At 44.1% G+C, this 26,339-nt stretch overlaps 3 protein-coding genes across 4 annotated transcripts in view; 2 read left to right on the forward strand and 1 right to left on the reverse strand.

Annotated features, from left to right (window-relative positions):
- LOC115369193 (NACHT, LRR and PYD domains-containing protein 12-like) overlaps window positions 1–9,941 on the forward strand; it is a gene marked incomplete at its 3' end in the record, with an annotated part of 79,965 nt that extends 70,024 nt beyond the window's left edge. The window contains exons 15-16 of the mRNA XM_030065761.1: window positions 5,976–6,146; window positions 9,776–9,941. Coding sequence (XP_029921621.1) covers window positions 5,976–6,146; window positions 9,776–9,941 — 337 coding nt within the window. The remainder of the gene's footprint in view (window positions 1–5,975; window positions 6,147–9,775) is intronic.
- A 5,357-nt stretch (window positions 9,942–15,298) lies between these two features.
- LOC115368761 (SOSS complex subunit C-like) lies at window positions 15,299–19,885 on the reverse strand. 2 transcript variants are annotated; one of them, XM_030065089.1, is made up of 5 exons: window positions 19,546–19,885; window positions 19,249–19,345; window positions 18,475–18,571; window positions 17,768–17,855; window positions 15,299–16,697 (listed from the first exon to the last, which is right to left on the reverse strand). In XM_030065089.1, the coding sequence occupies exons 2-5, from the start codon at window positions 19,271–19,273 to the stop codon at window positions 16,599–16,601; spliced, it is 309 nt and encodes a 102-aa protein (XP_029920949.1). In that variant the 5' UTR covers window positions 19,274–19,345; window positions 19,546–19,885; the 3' UTR covers window positions 15,299–16,598. The 2 variants fall into 2 exon arrangements, with proteins under 2 accessions (XP_029920949.1, XP_029920948.1); XM_030065088.1 differs by lacking the exon at window positions 19,546–19,885 and having other exon boundaries at window positions 19,249–19,455.
- Window positions 19,886–20,912: 1,027 nt separating this feature from the next.
- snx30 (sorting nexin family member 30) overlaps window positions 20,913–26,339 on the forward strand; it is a 31,522-nt gene continuing 26,095 nt past the window's right edge. Inside the window, exon 1 of the mRNA XM_030065068.1 lies at window positions 20,913–21,252. Coding sequence (XP_029920928.1) covers window positions 21,097–21,252 — 156 coding nt within the window. The 5' untranslated portion in view covers window positions 20,913–21,096. The remainder of the gene's footprint in view (window positions 21,253–26,339) is intronic.

Below are 26,339 nucleotides of genomic sequence, written 5' to 3' on the forward strand. Positions count from 1 at the left end.
GCATTCAGGCGGTCTGCAGTACTTTTCCACGCTTTCTCTCGTTGTTTGATAACAGTGGCCGTGTTGTCCTTCTTTTTTATTTGATCTTTCACCTCCTCGTAAGCCTCCATAAGGATTTCTGCCTCAGAGGGGGAGAAATACGCTGCTCTCGCTGCCATGGTGGATCGGTGAATCTGTGATCGATGGCGGGGTCTATCTGAGGAAGCCGCGTGCGCGCACTTATCCAGGATAGGTTTCAGCTGCTTGATGAATCCGTGTCTGCTGATCCTGGCTTGGTCTTTGTGCAACCAATTAAGCCTGGACGCTCGTGTTTTGGATTCGTTGAGCTCGGCTCAGTCACTTATCCCGGATGTCTTAATCCTACTTTTGTGCAACGGGCCCCTGTTCTTCGTCGGTTCATTGTGCTGTATTGTGTTCTGCTTCTTGCCTGAGTTTTTGTGTTCTGTAGTGTATTAAATTTTGTTTTTCATTGAGCATTTTTCTGCCTGTGGCTCCTGCTTTTGGGTCCTCCACCTTCCAGCTCCCGTGACAGAATGAACCGACCCATACAGGACCCAGCGGAGCAATTTTGTTTCGGGGAACATACTGGCCGCTCTGAGGGCCCCGCAGAGCCGGTGCCCCAGCTCCTGACTGAAGGCACTTTTCTGGACTCTCATAAGCAGAAACTCGGAGAACTCGCTGACTGCAACCGGACGCTGATGGCTACCATCACTCAGCTCTCACAGCAGGTCGCAGAGATCACCACCTCCGTCAGGACAATGGTTGCGGCCCGGGCTCCGGCTGCTCCCGTGAGTGCACTTCTCGGGTGTGTCGGCCACTTGCAGGCTAGCCGCAATCCAGCCACCAGCCTCAGCATCCCAGCAGCCCCAGCTACCAGCCTCAGCAGTCTGGTGAGTCCATCCACCAGTATCAGCCGCCCAGTAAGTCCAGTCACTAGCCTCAGCAGCCTAGCAAGCCCAGCTACCAACTCCAGCAGTCTAGCAAGCCCAGTTCCCTGTGTTCTACTGGCTGACCCGGTACCAGTCTCTGTCCCAGTTCCCCGAGTTCGACTGGCTGACCCAGTCCCAGTCCCAGTCCCAGTCCCAGTCCCAGTCCCAGTTCCCAGAGTTCGAATGGCTGACCCGGTCCCAGTCCCAGTTCCCCGCGTTTGACTGGCTGACCCGATCCCCGTCCCAGTCCCAGTTCCTCGAGCCCGACTAGCTGACCCGGTCCCAGTCCCAGTTCTCCGAGCCCGACTGACTGCCCCAGGCTCAGTTCCCACTGCCCTTGTGACAGTCCCGGTACCAGCCCCCAGGACCCGTGCAGCACTCACCCCAACCTCCCATGGCTGTGCTGCTGCTTCCTCGGTGTCCTGTGTCACTGGTCCTACCAGCTCATCAGCAGTCAGGCAGCCCTCAGTCCACGTCGCCGCTGCCCGGCGGCCTGGAGTGGACGTCGCCGCTGCCCGGCGGCCTGGAGTGGACGTCGCCGCTGCCCGGCGGTCCCGAGTCCACGCTGCGACCGCTGCCCGGCGGTCCCGAGTCCACGCTGCCATCGCTGTCCGGCGGTCCCAAGTCCACGTCGCCGCTGTCCGGCGGTCCAGAGTCCACGCTGCCGCCGCTGCCCGGCAGTCCCCAGTCCACATCGCCGCTGCCCGGCGGTCCCCAGTCCACGTTACCGCTGTCCGGCGGTCCAGAGTCCATACTGCCGCCGTTGCTGCCTCTGTCCGGCGGTCCAGAGTCCACATTGCCGCTTTCTGGCGGTCCAGAGTTCACCCTGCCGCTTCTGCTGCCTGGCGATCCCAAGTCTGCACTGCAGGATGTTATGGTCGGTCTGCAGTGTGGTGCCACCCGCACTGCCACCATCCAGAGAGGGTCCGCCTTGACCACCAGCACTCTGGCCGTCCGCCAGAGCACCGTCCTGTCCATGGTTCCCAGCGCCCTGGCCGTCCGCCCGAGCACCGCCCTGTGCTTGGTTCCCGGCGCCCTGGCCGTCCGCCCAAGCGCCGCCCCGTCCTTGGTTCTTCGCGCCCTGGCCGTCCGCCCGAGCACTGCTCCGTCCTTGGTTCTTCGCGCCCTGGCCGTCCGCCCGAGCACTGCTCCGTCCTTGGTTCTTCGCGCCCTGGCCGTCCGCCCGAGCACCGCCCTGTCCTTGGTTCTTCGCGCCCTGGCCGTCTGCCCAAGCACCGCCCCGTGCCTGGTTCTTCGCACCCTGGCCGTCCGCCCGAGCACCGCCCCGCCCGTGGTCATCTGCCGTCTGGCCTTCCACCAGAGTCCAGCTCTGAGCCCTGTTTTGGCCTCCTCCTCCCCCCGTCTTATGACGGCCATCCATCCCCGTGCCCCTGAGAGTGTTTTTGGGACGTCAGGAGCCGTCCCTTGAGGGGGGGGGTTCTGTCATGGTTTCGTGTTGCTTGTGTTTTGTTTGGTTCTGTTTCATGTGTTTCTGTCATGGTTTTGTTTGTATCTGTTTCCTGTGTGTCTTTTGCCTGGTTCTTTTAGTGATTTCACCTGTGTCTTGTTTGCTCCTCCCAGTGCCACACCTGTCCTGTGTCTGTTAATCATCCCTGATTGTTCTGATCCCTCCCAGTGTTTCCCTCAGCCTATCCTCTGTGTTCTCCTGTCTTGTGCTCCAGCCCCTTCCCCAGGTGTGTCTTGTTTGATGATTAGTTCTTGTGTATTTAAGTCCTGTTTGAGTTCTGTTCTTCGTCGGTTCATTGTGCTGTATTGTTCAGTTCTGTGCTGTGTTGCGTTCTGCTTCTTGCCTGAGTTTTTTGTGTTCTGTAGTTTATTAAATTTTGTTTTTCATTGAGCATTTTTCTGCCTGTGGCTCCTGCTTTTGGGTCCTCCACCTTCCAGCTCCCGTGACACTTAACAAAAATAACTGAAAACATGTTTTATATTCTAGTTTCTTCAAAATAGCCACCCTTTGCTCTGATTACTGCTTTGCACACTCTTGGCATTCTCTCCATGAGCTTCAAGAGGTAGTCACCTGAAATGGTTTTCACTTCACAGGTGTGCCTTATCAGGGTTAATTAGTGGAATTTCTTGCTTTATCAATGGGGTTGGGACCATCAGTTGTGTTGTGCAGAAGTCAGGTTACTACACAGCCGACAGCCCTATTGGACAACTGTTAAAATTCATATTATGGCAAGAACCAATCAGCTAACTAAAGAAAAACGAGTGGCCATCATTACTTTAAGAAATGAAGGTCAGTCAGTCTGGAAAATTGCAAAAACTTTAAATGTGTCCCCAAGTGGAGTCGCAAAAACCATCAAGCGCTACAAAGAAACTGGCACACATGAGGACCGACCCAGGAAAGGAAGACCAAGAGTCACCTCTGCTTCTGAGGACAAGTTCATCCGAGTCACCAGCCTCAGAAATCGCAAGTTAACAGCAGCTCAGATCAGAGACCAGATAAATGCCACACAGAGTTCTAGCAGCAGACCCATCTCTAGAACAACTGTTAAGAGGAGACTGCGCCAATCAGGCCTTCATGGTCAAATAGCTGCTAGGAAACCACTGCTAAGGAGAGGCAACAAGCAGAAGAGATTTGTTTGGGCCAAGAAACACAAGGAATGGACATTAGACCAGTGGAAATCTGTGCTTTGGTCTGATGAGTCCAAATTTGAGATCTTTGGTTCCAACCGCCGTGTCTTTGTGAGACGCAGAAAAGGTGAACGGATGGATTCCACGTGCCTGGTTCCCACTGTGAAGCATGGAGGAGGAGGTGTGATGGTGTGGGGGTGTTTTGCTGGTGACACTGTTGGGGATTTATTCAAAATTGAAGGCACACTGAACCAGCATGGCTACCACAGCATCCTGCAGCGACATGCCATCCCATCCGGTTTGCGTTTAGTTGGACGATCATTTATTTTTCAACAGGACAATGAGCCCAAACACACCTCCAGGCTGTGTAAGGGCTATTTGACCAAGAAGGAGAGTGATGGAGTGCTGCGGCAGATGACCTGGCCTCCACAGTCACCGGACCTGAACCCAATCGAGATGGTTTGGGGTGAGCTGGACCGCAGAGTGAAGGCAAAGGGGCCAACAAGTGCTAAACACCTCTGGGAACTCCTTCAAGACTGTTGGAAAACCATTTCAGGTGACTACCTCTTGAAGCTCAACGAGAGAATGCCAAGAGTGTGCAAAGCAGTAATCAGAGCAAAGGGTGGCTATTTTGAAGAAACTAGAATATAAAACATGTTTTCAGTTATTTCACCTTTTTTTGTTAAGTACATAACTCCACGTGTTCATTCATAGTTTTGATGCCTTCAGTGAGAATCGACAATGTAAATAGTCATGAAAATAAAGAAAACGCATTGAATGAGAAGGTGTGTCCAAACTTTTGGCCTGTACTGTATATGTACATATATCCTTTTAAAATTGTTTTAACATCTGGAAGAAATAAAAATCATCCCAAAGGTGTGGTGGCTTTTATTTTGCGGTGGCGGTGCGCCACGATGAATTACATGTAGTGGAAACCCTTGGCACAGTAACAATGCAATAAATACCCACAAAAACCACTATTCAATGCTACTATCTCAATCAGCACATAAATTTATCTCCCTATCGACTGTCCCGTCTGTTACGTGTGCCATGGAGGTGCAATACTGCACACTGCCTGTAGGGATGTTTTTTTTGTGTTTGTCTCTCTTTCCCTACACCTTGTTCTCTCTCCGGGGCTCTTCCTCTTTTCTCCCTCGGCCCTCCTCTTGTATGAAGAAGCACCTGGAGCCAGTTACACTCAGGAGAGAAAAGGGGGGGCCTAAGGTGTGGTGGCTCTCTCATACCTGGCAGCAGCAGCAGCAGCAGCAGCAGCAGTTGTTTCTTTTTTTTTTTCTTCTTCTTTCCCAACATGATTTAGAGTTGGGTTTTGTTATTTTAGTTTGTTATTTTAGTTTGGGATGGAGATTTCTGGTGGTCCAGTTTTCGGGTTTTTGTTTTGACTAGGTTGAGTACCATTGCATGGCTGGCCCAGCAAATTCAGCAAATCCAGCAAAGTTTAAACAAAACTTTGTTTAAACTCTGCAGGCTGACAGACGACCACGCCAAATGAACATTTTGTATATTTCAGGATATTTTCTGTCTATAGTCCCTCAGACTGAGCCATATGAACAGAGTCGACTGTCACCATGTTTTTGACTGAATACCGTGATATCCATATTGTGAGGATATTGTTAGGATGACTGTTAGTGCTTTCATGAAAGTGTAAATTAGTGCTGAACAGTCATTAGTAATATGGATATGATGAGCGAGCAGGCTGAGGCCAATAACAGAGCAGCGAGGAGCGTCTAATAAGTTGAGAAAACTGCATCCCTTTACTGTAATGCAGCCTTTAAAAGCAGGAGAGGACAACACTGATGCCAGAAGATATTACCATATCCCAAATCCCACATGATATCTGATTTCATATCACTGTATCCATATTATATCAATATATTGATGGGCCCACCTCTACTGCCACCACCTGGTCAGTCTTTTGAATTGCTCATAACTTTGGCCCTGATTGGTCCAGAGACTGGGTGCTGGTGTCATGTGATGCAGAAGCTCTTGTTCTCCAGTTTTACTCTGAGAAGATGGTAGACTGAAGGCATCTGAGGACTTTTCACTGAGCCATTCATTTGTTATTTATGGACGTACCTATGGCTGTTTTCACGTCTACCATACTTAGCACTGAATTTGAATCATTTTGGACCTTTTATCATTTCTTGCTTTCATTGTCTGTTTATCTGTGTTTTTAATATTTTGAGGTCTTTTCATTTTAGGTGTTATCTTTATCTTTTCATTTACTCTGATGGTTTTGTAAAGCACTTTGGAACTTTGCTTTAAAAGTGGAATATAAATATAAATTAGTATTATCATTATTATTAATAATATAATTGTTATAATAACTATTTCATTGTTTTTTCCTTCCTTTTTGAATATTTTGAAAAATCTCTGACTGATAAATATCCAAAACACTGGAAATTTTAGCTACATATTTTATTCTTCATTCAGATTGAGGCGCTGCAGGTTGTCAGAAAGCAGCTGTGCTTCTCTGGCCTCGGCTCTGAAGTCCAACCCCCATCTGACAGAGCTGGACCTGAGTGAGAACCAGCTGCAGGATTCAGGAGTGGAGCTGCTGTCTGCTGGACTGGAGAGTCCAAACTGCAGCCTGAAGACTCTCAGGTCAGACTGCACTTTTTAATGATGTGTGAACATGTAATATTCTGTTAGTTGAACAGGAGTTTTACAGGCTTACATCTCAAATTGTTGTCAAACTGTATTTTCACACAATCCTTGTGTGTTGAAGTGAAAAACTGTGAACTTGAGTGATGATATTGTACATTATTTCAACATGCAGGGGTCCAAATGGCCTCCATCTGTGGGAATCTGATATTTATTGTGGTAATTAATGAACACAGTCGACTGTCACCGTGTTTTTGACTGAATACCGTGATAACGATATTGTGAGGATATTGTTAGGATGATATCCATAAATATATGGATGTTGTTTGAATCATATAGTAGCACTAAATGTCTATAAGGCTGATATTGCTGTGAAGTATATGTTGTGCTTTTTTAAAGTCGGGGCTGCTAGTTCTTTCAGTTTTTGTGAGGATGGTTGGTCAGGTTCTGTATCATGGATGCATGCGTGCTTTGTGAGAGAGAGAGAAACCTTATTCTTAATTTAGATTTGAGTGTTTTTGTGTGTTTAAAACTCAGTTTCTGTCAAGAGCCACATGACTTCTATCAAAAAGAGCTGGGGCCTCGTGTACAAAGACTTGCGTGGATTTCCTGCTGAAACATGGCGGACGCTTAAATCCAGAAAACGTCGTACGCACAAAAACATCCAGATGTATGAATCTGTGCATACACATGAATCCAAGCACATTTCCTTTGAACATCCGAATTAAATTGGAATTGAGCGCACATGTTGGAGAAACCGACCCCTCCCTGACCACGCCCTCATTTAAATATGCAAATCATATTTAAATGAGCCCTGCACCTGAGATTCCCCTCTGCATGATCAGAAAACTACAACCTCAACATGAATAAGATGGAAAAAAGAGAAATTTCACGGAATGTGAATTAGAGACGCTCCTCACTGAAGTGGAGGTGTGCAAAAATGTCCTGTTAGGCGCGAAACACGAAACACAAGAGGAGTGAGCAGGAGAGTGTGTGTGAGGCTGTCAATGCTGTGTGATCTGTGATTGCTTCTTTTATATGGTTGAAATCAAATGTTGCTGGGCCGCATGGCCTCCCGGGTAAGATGTGCATTCATTAATTGCTTGTTAATTTTATACACCACTTACACGGATCACACACTATTGTTGTAAATGAATGCAGAGTGCACCGGGGAAAAGGTGAGGCTGATTAAGACATTTTACACTTTACACACGGGTTTATTCTTTTTTTTTTTTTTTTTGGCATTTCTGCTTTATTTGATAGTCACAGGGGAGAGAGAGGGGATGATATGCAGCAAAGGACCTGAGGTCGGATTCGAACCCCGGTCTCTGTGATCAGGACTGAGCCCTGGTGCCAGTGGCGGCTCTCCCTATGTTGACGCCCTAGGCCAAATTACTCCCTTGCGCCCCTCCATGTTACTACTCCTCTACATGAGGGGGATTAATATTAGGACAATTAAACGAATTAATTATTTACTCACCAAGAAGCCACCCATCGCACACAGTGCCAGTTTGTAGTCTGCTCCCTCCAGGGGCGCAGATAGGATTTTAGAACTGGGGGGGACCAAGCTGTAAATACTTGTGTGTGTGTGTGTGTGTGTGTGTGTGTGTGTGTGTGTGTGTGTGTGTGTGTGTGTGTATACATACATATCTATCTATCTATCTATCTATCTATCTATCTATCTATATATATATATATATATATATAGAATCTGACTGAATGAATATTGGTAATTGGTAATTAGTAACAAAGGCCTACCTGATCAACACTAGCCATACATGATCAAACGGTTATGTATGTCAATCACAAAACTTCAACAGGATGAAGAATCTCATTCTCAGCACAGAAACTTGAATTGAATTCTGACAAAAAAATGCGCAAAAATTAATAAAATAAAACTGAAGTGATTCACAAGAGTGCCTTCATGTAAACGATTATAAACATAACAATCAGGGGCGGTGCCAGACATTGTAGACATCCAGAGCTTAAGCCCAGGCCAACTGGAGGGTCCGCGGGTGTGCTCCCATGGGAGAAAATTTTGAAAAACAAACCCTTAAATAGTGGCTTCAGGGGACTTTTAAGAGACTTATAATGGCAAAATTTAGACTTAAAACATAATGCATTCAAGTTACTGTATAATCAATTACGGGTGTATGCCTAATCAGGGTCAATAGGCCTAGTAGGTGGCTCACTGGAATTGTAAGCACTCATGTCGTTCTATCAAAAATCATATTGATAACGCCTTTTGGGCTAGGGTTAGGCATCTATTTCAGATCAGTAAGTGCAGGTGCCTGTCAGCATGAATGGAGAATGAGCCCAAACTGCACATAGGAAGGTCATGGCGACAAACAAAGTATACCACACAAATCCTTGTTTAAATCTGAATCTGAATCCAAATCAATTGGTATATATATGTCCCCATGAAGTTAGAACAAGGCTTAAAAATGACTTATTTTTCACATTAACCTACTCACTGACAGAGTACATCCTGGTCTGTTTCAATTCCTTCACAATGTGCCCAGTGATTTCTTGTGAGACACTACTTATCATTTCATTTTGGGAAGAATGAGAGAGCGTGACCCGGGGAGTAAAATCCCCGGGTCACACCACACACACACAAGAGGCAGAGGTGGAACTATGTGTAAACTAATTTATTGACAAGGTAGATTGGGCAAATAAAATATTAAAAATAAAAATATAGCACAGGCGGTCCTGACCACCTGCTATCCGCAAGATAGCAATTTTAGGGATAGCGCATGGAACACGCCCACGGACACACCTCCAGGCCACAAATTAGGGCCCTGATTGTCTTCACATTATCAACAGTTTCCCAGCATCACCTCTAGGTGTCACCAAAGGATCCACAGCTGTAGAAACGTGTACGCCAGCCATGAAGTTGTCGTGAGGCACCGCACATTTCCACGGTCATTTCACTCTTGATACATCTGAACTTTGCCGTGGAGAAGGACGTATACCACGTTTTTGTGCGTACCCACCCTTTACATGAGGCCCCTGGTGAGCCGTCGGTTCCAGATCGCTGCTGTGATGTGAGGAAGAAAATAAAACACATCAGGGCTCATCAGCTCCATTTGTCCAAAGGCCAGAGTTTTTTTAGGCAGAGACTGTGGGGACCAGACTTTCAAATAACAACATATTCACTTATTTAGGAATAATTAGCCTATTAATGTTTAGTATTTTCACTTTCTTACAAAATCAATACCTGTATCAGTGTGAGCAGGCTGCTAGAAAACATGGCAAATTCATAATAATAACTAGATACTGAAGTGGAAAAAGCTCTCAGAGCACAAGGAGCCAGTTCACTGAGGAGTGACGCTTCAAATCTGGAATTATGGAAATGGAATGACTGACAGGAAGTTTGAATCCCCTTTAACCGGTGTTGACTCTGTTATGCAGCGCCCTGATTGGAGGAAAATGTTGAGCCCATGCTTGCATGAAGATGCAGCACAAGACTCATTCCATTCCTAAAAGACAGGAAGTGGTTTGAGCTCCACCTGTCAGGCTGCTGCTCTTCAGAGACAAGCAGCCAATCAGACGCAGCTCTGTGAGGGAGGCCTGACACAGATCTGCACTCTTCTGGTCTTATAGTTTATTTTTTATTCTTTATTCAGACTGAGGGACTGCAGCTTGACAAGGAACAGCTGTGCTTCTCTGGCCTCGGCTCTGAAGTCCAACCCCCATCTGACAGAGCTGGACCTGAGTGAGAACTGTCTGGAGGATTCAGGAGTGAAGCTGCTGTCTGCTCTGGTGGAGAGTCCAAACTGCAGACTGAAGACTCTCAGGTCAGTAGAGGGGTGGAGTCAGTCCTCTCAGGTCAGCAGAGGGGTGGAGTCAGTCCTAGAGGGGTGGAGTCAGTCCTCTCAGGTCAGTAGAGGGGTGGAGTCAGTCCTCTGCGGTCAGTAGAGGGGTGGAGTCAGTCCTCTGAGGTCAGTAGAGGGGTGGAGTCAGTCCTCTCAGGTCAGCAGAGGGGTGGAGTCAGTCCTCTGAGGTCAGTAGAGGGGTGGAGTCAGTCCTCTCAGGTCAGTAGAGGGGTGGAGTCAGTCCTCTCAGGTCAGCAGAGGGGTGGAGTCAGTCCTAGAGGGGTGGAGTCAGTCCTCTGAGGTCAGTAGAGGGGTGGAGTCAGTCCTCTGAGGTCAGCAGAGGGGTGGAGTCAGTCCTAGAGGGGTGGAGTCAGTCCTCTGAGGTCAGTAGAGGGGTGGAGTCAGTCCTAGAGGGGTGGAGTCAGTCCAGGCGGAGCAGCTTGGTTGCTTGGTTCTTGTGCTGGACACAGTCAGTGCAGGCAGCATTTCCTGGGAAATATCCAAAGTGCTCAGTGGCCTCAGGACTGGACAGAAAGACAGAGAGAGATCAGCCAATCAGAGCAGCCACAGGTGTGTTGGGGTCATGTGACCTGCAGGTGATGATGATGATGATGATGAAGAGGATGATGGTTTTGTGTTCATCCCTACAGGCTGGAACATGTAGAAGAGTGGATTCCAGCTGACAGCCTGAGAGGATGTGAGTACTGACACACACACACACGCACACACACACACACACACACACACACACACACACACACACGCACACGCACACACACACACACACATTAAGTACAAATCCAAACGAGGCTTTACAGAAAATGTGAGCGAGCTGAAACTGTATGTGTGTGTGTGTGTGTGTGTGTGTGTGTGTGTGTGTGTTTCCAAAAGCAGCTAAAATCAGCTGACATGACAGAAACCTGGGCGCCCTGGTAGCTCACGTGCTGCAGAGCTCCAGCTTGTCCAGGCTGAGTCGTGGGTTTGAATCCCACCTCAGGCCCTTTGCTGCAGGGCAGCCCCTCTCTCTCCCCGGCCTTTCCTGTCTCTCTCTACTGAGTCCAATCAAAGCTACAATGACGAAAAAACAACTTTAAAATTACAGAGAAAAATGAGTTTTCCTCTGTCGATTTACCTCATACATAAGCCTGGTATTTTTTGTTCCTTTATTAGTGAAAGAAAGATGAAGAAGTCGAGTGCAGAGAGTGACAACATTAGAAAACATATTAGAAAAGGAGAAGACAGGACTGAACAGATGTGGAAAGAAAGAAAGAACCAGACAGGAACTCAAACAAAATGACAGAAAATAAGAAGAAGAAAAAAAATTAAGAAAGTAAATCAATTGTAGTTTACTTTTGGTGTGTGTGTGTGTGTGTGTGTGTGTGTGTGTGTGTGTGTGTGTGTAATAATAATAATAATAAAATGTATTATTATTCTTATTGTTATGGGGGTGTATGATGAGGGTAGGGGGCAGGCAAGGACAGAGAGGGGTAGAGAAAAAGAGAGGGAGATATCAGAGAAAAAATCTGAAGGGTAAAAGGAGAAAAAAGGTCTCATTTGTTTAATTTTTGATATGTATTTGTTTTTCTCTGGTATTTTGGGTGGATATGAAATCTGCCTCACAAACTAAACAAAAAATAAGCATTAAAAACAATAAACTAAACAAGCACATCCTCTTTAAAAATGAATGAAAACCAAACTCAAATTGAAAACACAAAGTGTAAAATGACATTAGTTTTTATTTTTAATGAAAAATGAGAAAACTATAATAACCTTATGAGAGCCAAGAGAGTGTGAGTGAATGATGCTTTCTGAGGTGTGTTGTGTGTCTTCTCCCCATCAGATGCCTGTGATCTCACACTGGATCCAAACACAGCGTACAGAATCCTCCGTCTGTCTGAGGACAACAGGAAGGTGACGGAGGTGAGCGAGCTGCAGTCGTATCCTGATCACCCAGACAGATTTTACCTGCCTCAGGTTCTGTGTAGAGAAGGTCTGACTGGGCGATGTTACTGGGAGGTCCAGTGGAGAGGACTGGTTGATATAGCAGTGACTTACAGAGGAATCAGAAGAAGAGGTGATGACTCTGAGCTTGGAAACAATGAACAGTCCTGGAGTCTGAGGTGCTCTGATCATGGTAACAGCTACACTGCCAGACACAACAGTGAGTTCACCAGCATCTCTGTCCGTCCCCATGGATCTCACAGAGTAGCAGTGTATCTGGACTGCTCTGCTGGGACTCTGTCCTTCTACAGAGTCTCTTCTGACAGACTGAGACTCCTGCACACCTTCAGCTCCACCTTCACTGAGCCGCTCCTCCCTGCGTTTGCTTTGTGGTCATCTGGTTCTTCTATTGTGGTTTAGCTGCCAGTTTCTCAGAAACAAACACAGACCTGAAAGTGTTTAGAACATGTTTGGCTGATTTGTGGTTTATGGTTGATTTTTTTTTTTTTTTTTTATTGTATCAGGCATCTTGGTGGATAATTGTTAATTGATTGATTGGACAGGTGCATAAATATAATGAGTCATTATAATGTTTGTATATTCAAATCTTAATGTTGTGAAAAAGTGTCATTTAAACCTCCTCCTCCACTGATGGATTTTTTTTTTTTGTATTTCTAGTCAATAAACACAGATGTGAGAATGACAGCACATTGCTCACTGGAGAGCTGTGACTGGAGCCCCTCTCCTTCTGTGCCCCTCCCTTCACCTGTTGATCTCCAAGTCACATTAAGATGTTTAACGCTCTATACCTGATGTTTTACTTCAACAGATTTGTATTTCATTTTGGACAGTGCACATTAATAAACACATGACTGTTAATGTGTCAGAGGCTTTTCTCACCTGCAGCCCCTGGCCAGGTGTTACACAGGTTTCCTAAAACTGAAGACGCTGGGTGGGTGTGTGTGTGTGTGTGTGTGTGTGTGTGTGTGTGTGTGGACATTATTTAGGCACCAGGGGCCTCATGTATAAAGACTTGCGTGGATTTCCTACTAGAAAATGGCGTACGCTCAAATCCAGAAAACGGCGTACGCCCAAAAAAATCCAGATGTATAAATCTGTGCGTACACATGAATCCAATCACATTTCCTTTGAACATCCCGATCAACGTGGAATTGAGCGCACATGTTGGCGTACCTGACCCCTCCCTTTCCACGCCCCCATTTAAATATGCAAATCATATTTAAATGAGCCCGGCACCTGAGATTGCCCTCTCTGCATGATCAGAAAACTACAACCCTTGACATGAATAAGACCGAAAAAAGAGGAATTTCACGGAATGTTAATTAGAGACGTTCCTCACTGAAGTGTAGGCGTGCAAAGATGTTGGCACGCTGTCCAACATGAAACGCAAGAGGAGTGAGCGGGAGAGTGTGTGGGGCTGTCGGTGCTGTGGGGTCGGAAAGGCGCACACAGGCTGAATTAAATGCATTGGTGAATACGTGAATTCTGTGTCCTTGCCTCTTTTAAATGGTTGAAATCAAATGTTGCCGGGCCGAATGGCCTCCCGGGTAAGATGTGAATTCATTAATTGCTTGTTAATTTTATACACCACTTACACGGATCTAGTTGTAAATAAATGCAGAAGTGCGCCGGGGAAAAGGTGAGGATGATTAAGACATTTCACACTTTACGCACGGGTTTATTAATATTATTTTTTAGCAGTTCTGCTTAATTTGATAGTCACAATAGAGATAAACAGGGGACGACATGCAACAAAGGAGCTGAGGCCGGATTCGAACCCCGGTCGCTGCGATCGGGACTGAGCCTTGGTGTACGGTACGCGCTCTTGGCCGGTAAGCCACCGGGGCGCCCGACGCACGGGTCTATTGACATGAGGACTTCACACACAGTGACAATCAGAAGCTCTGAAGCTGTAGTTTAACCAGCAAAAAACAGCAAGTCACTAACTTGAACCACAGACTGGTACTGATGCTGTGAAGACACGATCATATTTGGGGGCGCACATGCTCAATGCGCATGAGGGGGCTTAATATTAGGACAATTAAACAAATAAATTATTTACTCACCAAGAACCTATCGCGCACAGTGCCAGTTTGTAGTCTGCTCCCTCAGAATGTATGAATCGTGCGTTGAACCAGGCCACGGCACCGGTATTTTCATCACTTTGACATGCGGGTGTATTAATTGTTCATCAGTTTTACTTGTTCATGTGTCTGGGACGAATTGTTTTCATATTATCAACAGTTTCCCAGCATCACCTCTAAGTGTCGCCAAAGGAACAATAGCTGTAGAAACGTGCGTACGCCAGCTATGAAGTTGGCGTGAGGCACCGCACATTTCCACGCTCATTTCACTCTTTATACATCTGAACCTTGCCGTGGAAAAGGGCGTACGCCACGTTTTTGTGCGTACGCACGCTTTATACATGAGGCCCCAGGACTTCATAAAGCAAGGAGACAATAAGGTGCATTAATGCATCAATGCTACTACGTTGATGCTACTACATACTACATTGTAGAAATGTTTGAGTGTGAATCAGATACAGTTTGACTCACTTTTTGAATAAATGACCTTTCTATACCCTGGGGGCCCTAGAGTAGAGGGAAGTTTTATTATTTTCATTTTAAGCTTATAAATGTCATGTTCTAGTTCTTCAGTGTCCAAAACAGCCAGAACAAATGTGTGTCAAATGTTGATATTTCTTATGTTTTGTTCAGCTAAAACAGCCTGGAGGTCACTGAAAACATATCATTATCATCATCATCCTGTTAAACTGATGATTACCCACTTTTCTCCTTCAGATTAGGAAAAGTTAATTTAATATAAGGAAAAAAAAACAAACATTGTTAATCATGTATTTGGAGACATTAAACACTGAGATGTCACTAAATCCTCACTCAGGTCTGCAGGAAACGCTGCTGTGTGATCCTGTCTGAGGGAGAAAATGAAGTCCAGCTGCTCTGGTTCATTAGATTTCACTAAACAGTCAATGTTCATTTCTGCATAATTATCAGTTTGACTGTTTTTGCAAGCAGCGAGTCTCAAGAAAACTCAAATCAGTTTCCTCTTAACAAAATGTTCAGGATTTCATCAGAGGAATGTCCAAACTGTGTTACTTTAAATAAAGTACAAACTAAATATCATCTCCATTTTCAAAGTGACCCATAATCTCAGAAATGTCAGTGCTTGTATGAGTGTTTTAGGTTTTTTAATTTTTTATTTATGTATTTTGGGTTACACACCAAACTTTCCCAGAGGAACCCTGCTGTGACTTCTTTTTTTTTTTTTTTTTTTAGCAAAATATTAATCCCGAGACATTTTACACTAATCCCCGAGCACGTCTTGAAGGAAAAGACACATCAAGTCATTCGGTTCATGTAAAACTAAATTTAATAGTTTTATAGCACTAATAACAATACAAGTAACTTACAAATGTACAACAAAACTATACACTTTTTCATGGAAAGCCATGTGAGATGTTTTCTGTGACCAAATAAAGTACAGACGATATGTGAGGCCAGTTTGTTTTCTCCGACAAAGATAAAACACATCCTGAATCATAAAAAAAAAAAAAAAAAAAAAAAAAAAAATCAGCTCACATTGATAACAAACCGACATAAAACCTGACAACTCTGCCGTTTTTCCTATAAATCTCCTTTTCTAACCCGTTCCAAGATTAATTTCCAGGATGCCGTCTTGTTTACAGTTTGTGTTGCTTGTTTGTTTGAAATCATATTAGAGATGCTGACAGGAGCAGAGTAAAGTCGCCTCATTTGGCAAAACCTGCAGAATATTTCACTGCCACACTGAAAGAGTCAAAGATAGGCGAAAAAACTATTTATGTGCATCTTAACATCGAAATGCAACGTTAAAAATTTTCAGAAATTTGCGATGCGCTGCTTTAGTCTTAAGTTTAAAAAAATATACATGTGGTTTTGGTTTTAGACTGAAAATATTTAATCAAATATTAATTCTATCTTACAAACTTTTGTCTTCGTAAATGGGTTGAAAAGTGGAGGCGCAAAAATACACCCAGTGTGTGTGTGTGTGTGTGTGTGTGTGTGTGTGTGTGTGTGAAACACGCCTTACCTGACTCTGGTTTGCCTGATTGTATTTTCGTTTGTTTGTTGTTGTTGTTTATGCAGTGAAGTTGCAGTTTAAAGTGTTTCCTGTCATTTTACTCTGTTAATGAGAAAAACTCAATAAACTCACACACTTTCTCTGGCAGTGTTTGCTCTTGATATGAAAAGTATTTTGTGTCATTTCTATTAAAATGTTGGATATTTTTATTTTAAAAATTTCTGTTTTCTTTTATTCTCATGATTTTGTAAAAAATTTTCTGTAAAATACCACATAGTTTTAACACCCATGATAATTTAGAAAAAAATCACATTCTTGTTTTTTTTTGTTTACGTCACATCGACCACATGAAAATTATTTGTAGGCCAGAGTTTGTGTCTGCTGAACCTCTGACTCCACACAAACAGCTTTTTTTAAAATCATGCATGATGTCACATCCTGATGGTGCGATGTGCAAATTAAATTCATGGACTGAATTCAGACGAGACCAAACCACAAGGTTTTTTTTTTCCTGATCACCAGTTAATCACTGTAAGAAAAGAAAAGACAAGAAGAGAAGAGAAAGCGAAGGGTGAGGATTGTTCTGGAAAGGTCACGAGTCGGGCTCCAGGCGTGGAAGCACGGGGAGGATGAGGTTCCCGAACGAAGAGTCCTGAGTGATGAAGAAGCCGGACGAGTGGGCGTGTGCATGCTGCAGGAAGACACACACACACACACACACACACACACACACACACACACACACACACACACACACACACACACACAGTAAAAAATTTGAAGAAATTAAGAAAGTGAAGAAATTCCTAGACGTGTATTTCAAATCCACATGATCCACTGTGTGAATCAGACAGCTTCAGAAGAGCCAGGCTAACGACTCCCATAGACTTCATGTCTTTATGCTAAGCTAACAGGAAATGCTACCGATCAGGAACCCAACAAGTAATTAACCTGTAAGAAAAAAGTCTACATAAGGAGATATTCCATCTACAAGGGTCTGTGTTTGCACCTGCAGGGGGCGACGTAGAGAGCCCACTGTGTAGCACTTTGAGATGTAAAGTGCGTTACAAATAAAATTTATTATTATTATTTTTGTTATTATTATAACACTGGACAGAGTCAAATGAACAGTGGTCAGTGAGATTTTTTTTTCCTGTGCGTTGGTGGTAACGCACAGCCGCTGCTTCAGAAGATCCACATTTCTCTGAGCTCAGAGGAAGGAAATGTGGAACATTTAGGAAGCAGATGACTGGTTCTCCTGTGGTTCTGCAGCCAGTCAGCAGCACAGAGCCTCAATGCCAGTGCTAATCTGCTCAAACTCACAGCATTTTACAGCCACGGATTATAATTTCAGTTTATAATCCTGTCTGCAGCAGAAATATGGACAGGAACAGTCCAGTTACTGATCAATATCTGGAATCAAATGGACTGATCAGTTTAGAGCATTTAGCCCCACTGACCCACACATACTCTGCTCTGTTTAGCTCAGTGCTGCCCCTGGTGGACACAACACTGCACTGCACTGTGTTTCTGCACATCTCTCAGCCTGTGGACGAGCTTCAGGTTTCTCTCTCTGCAGGTTTTGGTTTCACTTTGTGGTTTGTGTTCTTTTAAAGTGTTGAATCATCAGCGTAACATGTAGAATAGTGAGTTTCTTTCTTTTGTGATGAAAATGGTAATATAACAGAAACTGAAAAAGTCATTTGTTACCCACAGCCATGGGTTTGTGTGTGTGTGTGTGTGTGTGTGTGTGTGTGTCACCTGCAGGGCAGCTTTCTGCTGGGCGGCGATGTGCTGCTGCTCTGCGTTGTCCCTGAAGTCCTTCAGGTTCGGTCTGGACAGCGAGATGCTGCAGGAAACAGAGAGGAGAGTGTAAAAAAAAATGTTAAAACTAGGTGTGAAAAAACATTTTACTTAACTGAAAATAAAAATAAAAACTAGACTTAGGAGAAAAAGTAAAACTAACTGAAACAATATTGTGTACTTACAAAACTAAAATGACTAAAACTAAAATAAAATCCAAATTTACAGAAAGTGTGTTTAGTGCTGCTGCTGGTCAGTTTGGTCACAAGCAGCATGAGGAGCGTTGGTGCTGATGTTTTTTGAGACTTGAATTGAAAGCAAGAAATAAAAATGAAATAAAAATAAAAACTAATGAAAAATACTAAACTATAATAGCTCTGGTCCCCAGTCTTATACTTTACAAAATGAAACTTTGCCTCTTGATTTGTTATTTTTTCCTAAAGTCACTTTCCGTGATGTATTACACACTTTTTCCCACATGAAGGATTTCAGATAAACCTGAAAATCGTCTTGCCCGTCAAGAGTTAAAAGTAAAAGCATGGCTTGTATTATTTCTCCAAAAACTGTGATTATATCCAGTAAAGGGTTTTCTGTTCTTTCAGACCTCAGAGGATGTGTAAAAAGATGCTGATCTGTGTGAAATCTGGTTTATTCATGATCTTTACCTGGCTCCTGGGTTGTTTGTCGACTGATTCTGCATCAGCCGTCTCTTCTCCTTGTCCAGCTCCGCCAAAATGGCCACCCGGGTTTTATTTTGAAAGGCTGCAGAGGAAAAAAGAGAACAGGAAAGAAGGATGGAGAGATAATGGAGAGAGAGAGAGAGGCATGACAGCACATTTAATAATTAATTCCTGCAACTAACATCACATAAAAACAATTCACAGGCAACAAGCATAACTGTGCCAACAACTGCTATGAAGTGACTTATTAATTACAGTATTGTTGTGTAACGCGGATGTGACCAGGGATGAAAAAAAAATGGTGAAATTAAATTATTTCAATTAATGAATTCAGCAATTTGTCAAATAAAATCCCAATTATTTGCTGCATACAGTTTCAGTGACATCCCAAAGATGAAAAATAAGTAAATAAAAAATAAAATAACCACAACACCAATAACAACAGTTGTAAACTAGTTATAATAATGACAATGAACAACAACTGTCACTACTAGTATTTCTACAGTTACTACTACTACTACTACTACTACTACTACTACTACTACCAATAACAATAATAATAACACCAACATACTGTCAGACTAGTATGAAGACATGATTTTGACTTCACTGTCTAGTTAATTTATTAATTGATTGAAACAGGAACATTAATTGACAAGCAACAGCCGCAGCTCATAACTGGCTGTAGCTTTATTGTTCTGCTAAATGAAGAACAGACATTAATAACATGAATGCTGCAAGGCTCCTGCGGGGTCTGACCTGGTCCCGGAGTGTTAGAGGCCATCCCGCTCCAGCTGGAGACCGCAGGACACGAACACACACTGCTAACGGCTAGCCTGGGCTGCTAACCGCTAGCCTGGGCTGCTAACGGCTGGCCTGGGATGCTAACGGCTAGCCTGGGCTGCTAACCGCTAGCCTGGGCTGCTAACGGCTGGCCTGGGATGCTAACGGCTGGCCTGGGCTGCTAACCGCTAGCCTGGGCTGCTAACGGCTGGCCTGGGCTGCTAACGGCTGGCCTGGGATGCTAACGGCTAGCCTGGGCTGCTAACGGCCGGCCTGGGCTGCTAACGGCTAGCCTGGGATGCTAACGGCTAGCCTGGGCTGCTAACGGCTAGCCTGGGCTGCTAACGGCTAGCCTGGGATGCTAACAGTCCGTTAGCCTGTGCTGCTAACGCCGCTAGCTTTAGCGGCTGTAGCTGCGGATGACGGCGCACACGGACAGAAACTGTTTTATGGTTCTGCTGCTGGAGCCACTAAACTACAGTAGGCCTACATAATGTTGTTGTTGTTGTTGTTGTTGTTGTTGTTGTTGTTGTTGTTGTTGTTGTCCTTCTTCTTCTTCTTCTTCTTCTTCTTCTGTCTCTGCTTCTTCTTCCCCTTCTTTCGCTTCTTCTTCGTCTTCCTCCTACTACTAAGTTGTAATAGCGGTTGGCAAACAGCTTATGGGCGCATTACCGCCGCCGATTGACCTGGAGTGTAAACTACAGCGCTACCTTTTACATCAGCGTCACCATCATCATCAGATAGATAGATAGATAGATAGATAGATAGATAGATAGATAGATAGATAGAAAGATAGATACTTTATTCATCCCGAAGGAAATTCACAGTTTCCAGCAGTATCCACAGAGTACAAGATTAAGTAAATCAAAAATAAAGAATAAGTAAATCAAAAATAAAGAATAAAGAATAAAGATGACCCTCGAGATCTAAAGATCTAAGTACCAATGTACCAATCATCATCATCATCATCTTCTTCTTCTTCTTCTTCTTCTTCTTCTTCTTCTTCTTCTTCTTCTTCATTCATATGCATATCTACACTCAGCATCCACTTTATCAGCTCCAGCTGTCCGGTCTGATGCAGTTCAGCTCAGCAGCTCTGCCATAAACTCTAACTTTTAACAAAGTTTATAATATTCGGTTTGTGTTGACATTGTGCAGAATGTGTTATTTTAATTCTGTGTTTATTACTGAGGTTGTAGTTTGCAGAGGTCTGCTACCGGACTACATTATACTGAGAGGGTTTTTTTTTATTTTTTGTCCTCCCGTATTTATATAAATGCATGCGGACAGAATATTGGAAACAGCTGTCAGTAAAATGCAGTCCAGTCCAACAGCAGCACTGTATGTACGTGTGTGTATAAATACATATATAAATAAATAAACCTTCAGGGTCTGCTAATTAATTGGAGTAAAATTGAAACGTCTAATTAATCTAATAGTTTTTGTGATTTCTGAGTTTTAAATTTTCATTAGTGCTCAAATCCGTGTTCAAAACTGAATCTTTAAAACCGTAAAAGGAGGGTCATTTTTAAGCAAAATCACTTCATGGATACAATAATTCGCCACAATAATGTTAATAAATAAAGATCAATACAGGTTATGATGAATCGATACACAGTTTCACTTCCAGGTGCGGTCACGTGCGCTTCCGGAGCTGCGCGCTGCGGGTCAGCTGACCGTCGGGACCAACCAGCGGGTGCAGCATCTCAGCAAACAGCCGAACCGAGAGCCCGAACAGCCGCCGCTCCTGTCCCGGTCCGCAGCCACGGAGCCCCGGACCGCTTTCCCCCCGACGGCCGACCGCGTCCCCCCGCCTCCCGCACGATGAGCGTCGGCGCTCCGAGAGGCCTGGCCAGCTCGGGGCAGAAGCCCATCACCGAGATCCTCCACCCGCTGTCCGCCGCCGACGAGCCGCCGCTCTCCCCGGTGCCAGATGTCACCGTCGGCGGCCACAACCCGAGCAGCGGCGCGGCGGACAAGGTAAAGCCCGCTAGCCGCGACCGTGTGCCGCTGAGCCCGGCGCACACCCGCCGAGAAACCCGGGGAGAAACTAGCCTCCCCGTCCCGACATGCACTCCTGTTTCTGGGGCTAACCTGATCCAAGTTAGTGGTGTCAAACTGATGCAACTTACCAAATCACTGAAGGTGACAGGCGGCATGAATAATGCGTTTGATTTAAACTGTGACCCGTTTAACAGCGCTTTTTAATGCAGCGCTGAAACTGGTGATTATTCTCATTGTTCGATGAGTCCGTGGATTCATGTCGATTAATCAGCTGCAGTCTGCAAAACGTCAAAAATAATCAGTCAAATCAAATTTTTATTGGTCACAGATACAATCATGCACAGTGTAGTGTGCAGTGAAACGCTTGGTGTGTGTGTGTGTGTGTGTGTGTGTGTGTGTGTGTGTGTGTGTGTGTGTGTGTGTGTGTCTGGTACAGTGCAAAGCAGCAAGACACCAAATACAAACAACATATAAAGCAAAACAATATACATATATGCTTTAAAAAAAAAAAAAAAAAGGAGGCTGTGATCACAGGAAGTGTATATATCTGCCTCTGTCTGACCAGCAGCTGAAAAACAAAATAATATTTTTATAAAGAGATGAACTGAGAGAAGGAAGGCAATCTCAGCATCCTAGTGGAAGCTGGAATCAAACAGTTCCTGGTGTTTTTTTTTTTTTTTTTTTTTACTCAAAGAAAGACTCAGATGTTTCTGAAGGCTCTCTGTCTTTCTGCTGGTGGTTTCAGTGCGAGATCTAGGTTACCGCTGCATCTCTGCTACAAATAAAACTGAACCGAAACCCCCAGGTTAACCTCACCGAGGGTCTCAGGTGGAGGCGGGCCGTGTTTATTCTAAGGCCTGCAGTTTGACTCGGTGGAAATCCCCTGCTTCCTAATTCACACCAGAATCACAATCAGAAATACTTTATTGATCACTGAGGGGAAATCGGGTCAGTTGCAGTTGCTCAAATTCTCAAAGAGAATTAAATTGCACATGCCTTAGAAATTTGTAATTAATAAAAAAAAAAAGTATAAATTTGTGCATCAGTCCTACTAAATATTAATAATAAATGCAGAAATAGACAGCAAAGAAACTGATTTTAATTGAGCATATGTAAAAAAATATATATGTTATTAAGCCACTGGTTATCTGCCACAGTTTTTTTTAAATTTTGTTTTATTTTTTGTTTTCCAGTTGTGCACAGCACCCGCCCTGACAGCAGCCTGGCTGTTTTGGCGGCGGCCTGGTTACTCATTCACAGCGATGCACTGATGCAATGCAATGCAATTATCTGAACCATCAGCCATTAGCACTGCAGGTTAGCGCCACAGAGTGAGAGGAGCAAGACCAAGTCAGCAGGCAGAGTGTGCAAAATGTGTGTGTGTGTGTGTGTGTAGAGCTGCAGAGACAGTGTGTGTGTGTGTGTTGGGGGGGTGGTGGAGCGGATGCATGAGTGATGGCACCTCTCTGGACACTGATTGCCCTGGGAAAGCACAGAAAGCCAGTCGAGGCGGTGGAAGTGGGTGTGGCAGCGAGCGAGCTGTGGGATGACACAAACTCCAAAGACAGGATTGTTGTTTTGCCTCTTCATAATCCATGCATGGTGCAATATGATGTTGTTTATTGATGTATGTATTTATGCATTTATTTATTGGGCTAACAGGCTCCCCCCACGCTGTGCACTTCCCAGGTGTCAGGTGTCCGAAAAATGTCCTGTTTTAATCTTGTTCTTCTCTTTTTTAAATCAGATGAGGTGCGTTTGTTTTCACACGCACGCTTGTTAACAGTCCCGCTGTTGGCGTCAGGTTGCAGTGTCACGCCGGCACGGTCGTGGTTATGCTGCGTTTATGTGTTTGGCTCGGTCATCGGCAGGGAAACTGAACGTCGCTCCAAAGTTCAGGCTAAATTTTGGCGAAGGAATGACTGGCGTGGTCATTTCCAGCGGGCTCCCTTGACCTCTGACCTCCAGCTGTGTGAATGAAAATGGGTTCTCTCCCCTTTGCAGACACGCCCACCTTCTGCTAATCCCATGCAGTTTGGGCCCCAAAGCCTGCAGTCCACATGTGGTCTTGTGGCCTGTTGTAAAATGGTGTGTGTGTGCAGACTGGGGCCTAAACAGTCTTGGAGCTGCATCAGTTGGCTTTGACTGGAAAGCTGAGACTCTTGTGGATTCAATGAGCCACATTTGATTCCTGTGTGATGATGTTGGCCCCCATAGCAGCCATTTCACTGCAGGCAGAGACTTTTGTCAAACTGGACGTCGCTGGAGAAAATGACCTCTAGTGACCTCTAGGAGAATCACAGCCTCATCAAACTTTACACACACAAACTAGAGGAGAATTCAGAAAACAAAAATTACGAAAAATCCTAATATTAAATCACAAAACATACCAACTCGGCACCCAAATAACATGATGGTATCAAATCGGAAGATAAACATTTTGTTCCAGCCCTAATGCTTCCTGGTAACTCCAAAAAAATCTAAAAGTAGTTTTATTTAGACTTCTCTCTCTCTCTCTCTCTCTCTCTCTCTCTCTCTCTCTCTCTCTCTCTCTCTCTCTCTCTCTCTCTCTCTCTCTCTCTCTCAAAAATTACTTTAATAAGTTCTCTTTATGTTTTAATTAAGCATTTCGATGAAAACATTGGAGTATTCCTTTAAAATCAACTCTAACCTACACACAGCAGATTTGCTGTGTGTAGGTTAGACCTTAGATCGGTGAATTTGCTCGCTGTGTTGACAAACTTTCCGTAATTTGTGACACAAGATTGAGAGACGTCAAAAGTTCCCAGGCTTCCTGCTTGTAATAATAATTATTTTTGTTTCATCCCACTTGATGTGCATGTGGTTTGAAACGTCAGAGTGGTATCAAGCCATGAGGTCAGTTGCACCTTTCTGCTTCTTTAAGTCAGATTTTTGTTTAATAATTGGATCATTTGATACGTGAGAGCGTCTCATCGCCGGTAACTTGAGAGCGCCGGGGTTCACCTGTTTCCTCTGAAGAGGTCGTGTCGGGTTTAGTGACAGGAAGTGACCGACCCAAACTCAAACCGGCAGCATCTGGACTCTCCAGCATCACCATCAGCTCTGCCTCCCGTCTCGTCTCTCTGGTTTCTCTCTGGTCTGAAACGCCACACAGCGGCGGCCGGTTCGGTAAACATGAGTGAGCCGCGTGCAGTTCACTGACCTCTCCTTTGCGGGATTTCCGGGAACTGGAGGTCAGGCGGTGACCATGTGCCCCCGATTGGAGCCGCCGAATGAGCCCAGAGCCGCTTTTAAAAGGAAAATTCACTCGGCAGTCGTGTGGAAAATCAAACAGGTTTTCCGGTCCGTCCCTGCAGCTCGCTCAGGTCGGCCGTGTCGACTCGAACATGTCAGACATGTGACCTGCTGCTGTCCACACTGTGAGACAGGCTGAAGGGCACACAGGACCGGATAGTTCAAAAATACAGAAAATAATCTTATACCAGGTTTAAATGGCTTGATATGGTGATGAAATTATGATAATGTCAATATAATGTCTAATCGGTGCAACCAAACACACATGACCTCAAATCAATAACCAGTTTAGATTTACCAAATTTATCTGAGTCACATAGTTTTGGTTTATAGATGGATGGACAGATGGTAGATAAATAGATGGATAGATGCACTTTATTGATCTCAGATTGAGTCATTACGCAGGAACAATAGCATAACTGCACAAAATACAGCTGTCAACACTAGGAGACTGAAATAAATGTCTTTAGAAAAATTAACACGACAAATAATGAAATAAAGAATATAAGAAAAAAACTTTGCATACCCTGTAACAGTAATAAAAAAATACTAAAACATATCTATCAAATATCTATAGACTTTTCACCTTTTGAACATTTGCATAGACTGTGTAATTAAATATGTCTTCAAAATAGCTGTAGAGCAGGACATTTATATATAAAATAGATGTTTGCTCATCGTGTGTGATTTATAATTTAATTTCCATGAGTCTGATGCCCGGCACACGGCGGCAGAGACTCGTCCGTCCTTATGGAAAATATTTTTAGAATATATAGAATTCAACCTATACATATATTCAGAAATGGGCCTTAACCTTTTCAAACCCAGGAGCCTGTGGGCTTTAATTTTGAAAGGTTTTATGTCACCCTCTGAGCAAAATTCATTTTATTTTGTATTATTTTTAAATTTTGGGGTGGTAGTCATTTTTTTTTTCTTTTTTTACAGTTTGTTTTTGTAAATTTTGTGGTATTTTTTAAAACCTTTTTTTTGTAATTTTATGCTACTATTTCTTGGAATATATTTTTCAAAGGAAAATATAAAAATAATTTAGAATAATTACCAATATAGTTTATAGTTTACCCTTTTTCTTTTGCAAATTTTCTTTTCTTTTTTCTTCCAATTTCCTGACTGTTTTCTTGTAAATTTCAGTCTTTCTTTATTGGGTACTAAATGTCAGGTCTTCTGCTTATAATTTTGAAAAACTTTTTGTTGCTAATATTCACGTCTCTTGTAATCTTTATTACGTTTTTGCAAATTTTCAGGTTTTCTTGGAATTTTTATTTCTAAATCTTTTGCTAGTTTTCAGGTCATTTCATTGTGTTGTTTCCCAGCGTTTTTTTTGAAAAAAAAAAAAAAAAAAAAAATCCCGTGAGTGTTGTCAGGGTTCAGAGGGTTAACATCATGAACAACATGTTTCCTGGTTGCGGTCCAGAGCGACTCCCATCTGAAGAGAAACTTCACTTCTCCTCCCATGTTCCTCTGAAGTTGGCGCCCGGGCGAGTGAGCCAGGACAGAGTGTAGTGAGAGAGCCGGGGCCCGTCAGAGAGCTGCACTGGAGGGAAAAGTTATTTTTGCATGTAAAAGTGATTTTGTGTCATTATGATGATGATGATGTAAACAGCCTCACGGTGCGTTCACTGCTACGTTAAACGATGTGTTGATGAACTCTGTAAATCTGGGCCAGCGCTGGATGCCGGCCTCCTGTTTAACCCCTGAGAATTACATGAAAACACACACTCACACACACACACACACACACACACACACACACACACACACACACACAC

The sequence above is a fragment of the Myripristis murdjan genome, chromosome 12 (genome assembly GCF_902150065.1).
Source record: "Myripristis murdjan chromosome 12, fMyrMur1.1, whole genome shotgun sequence".
Lineage (NCBI taxonomy): Eukaryota > Metazoa > Chordata > Actinopteri > Holocentriformes > Holocentridae > Myripristis > Myripristis murdjan.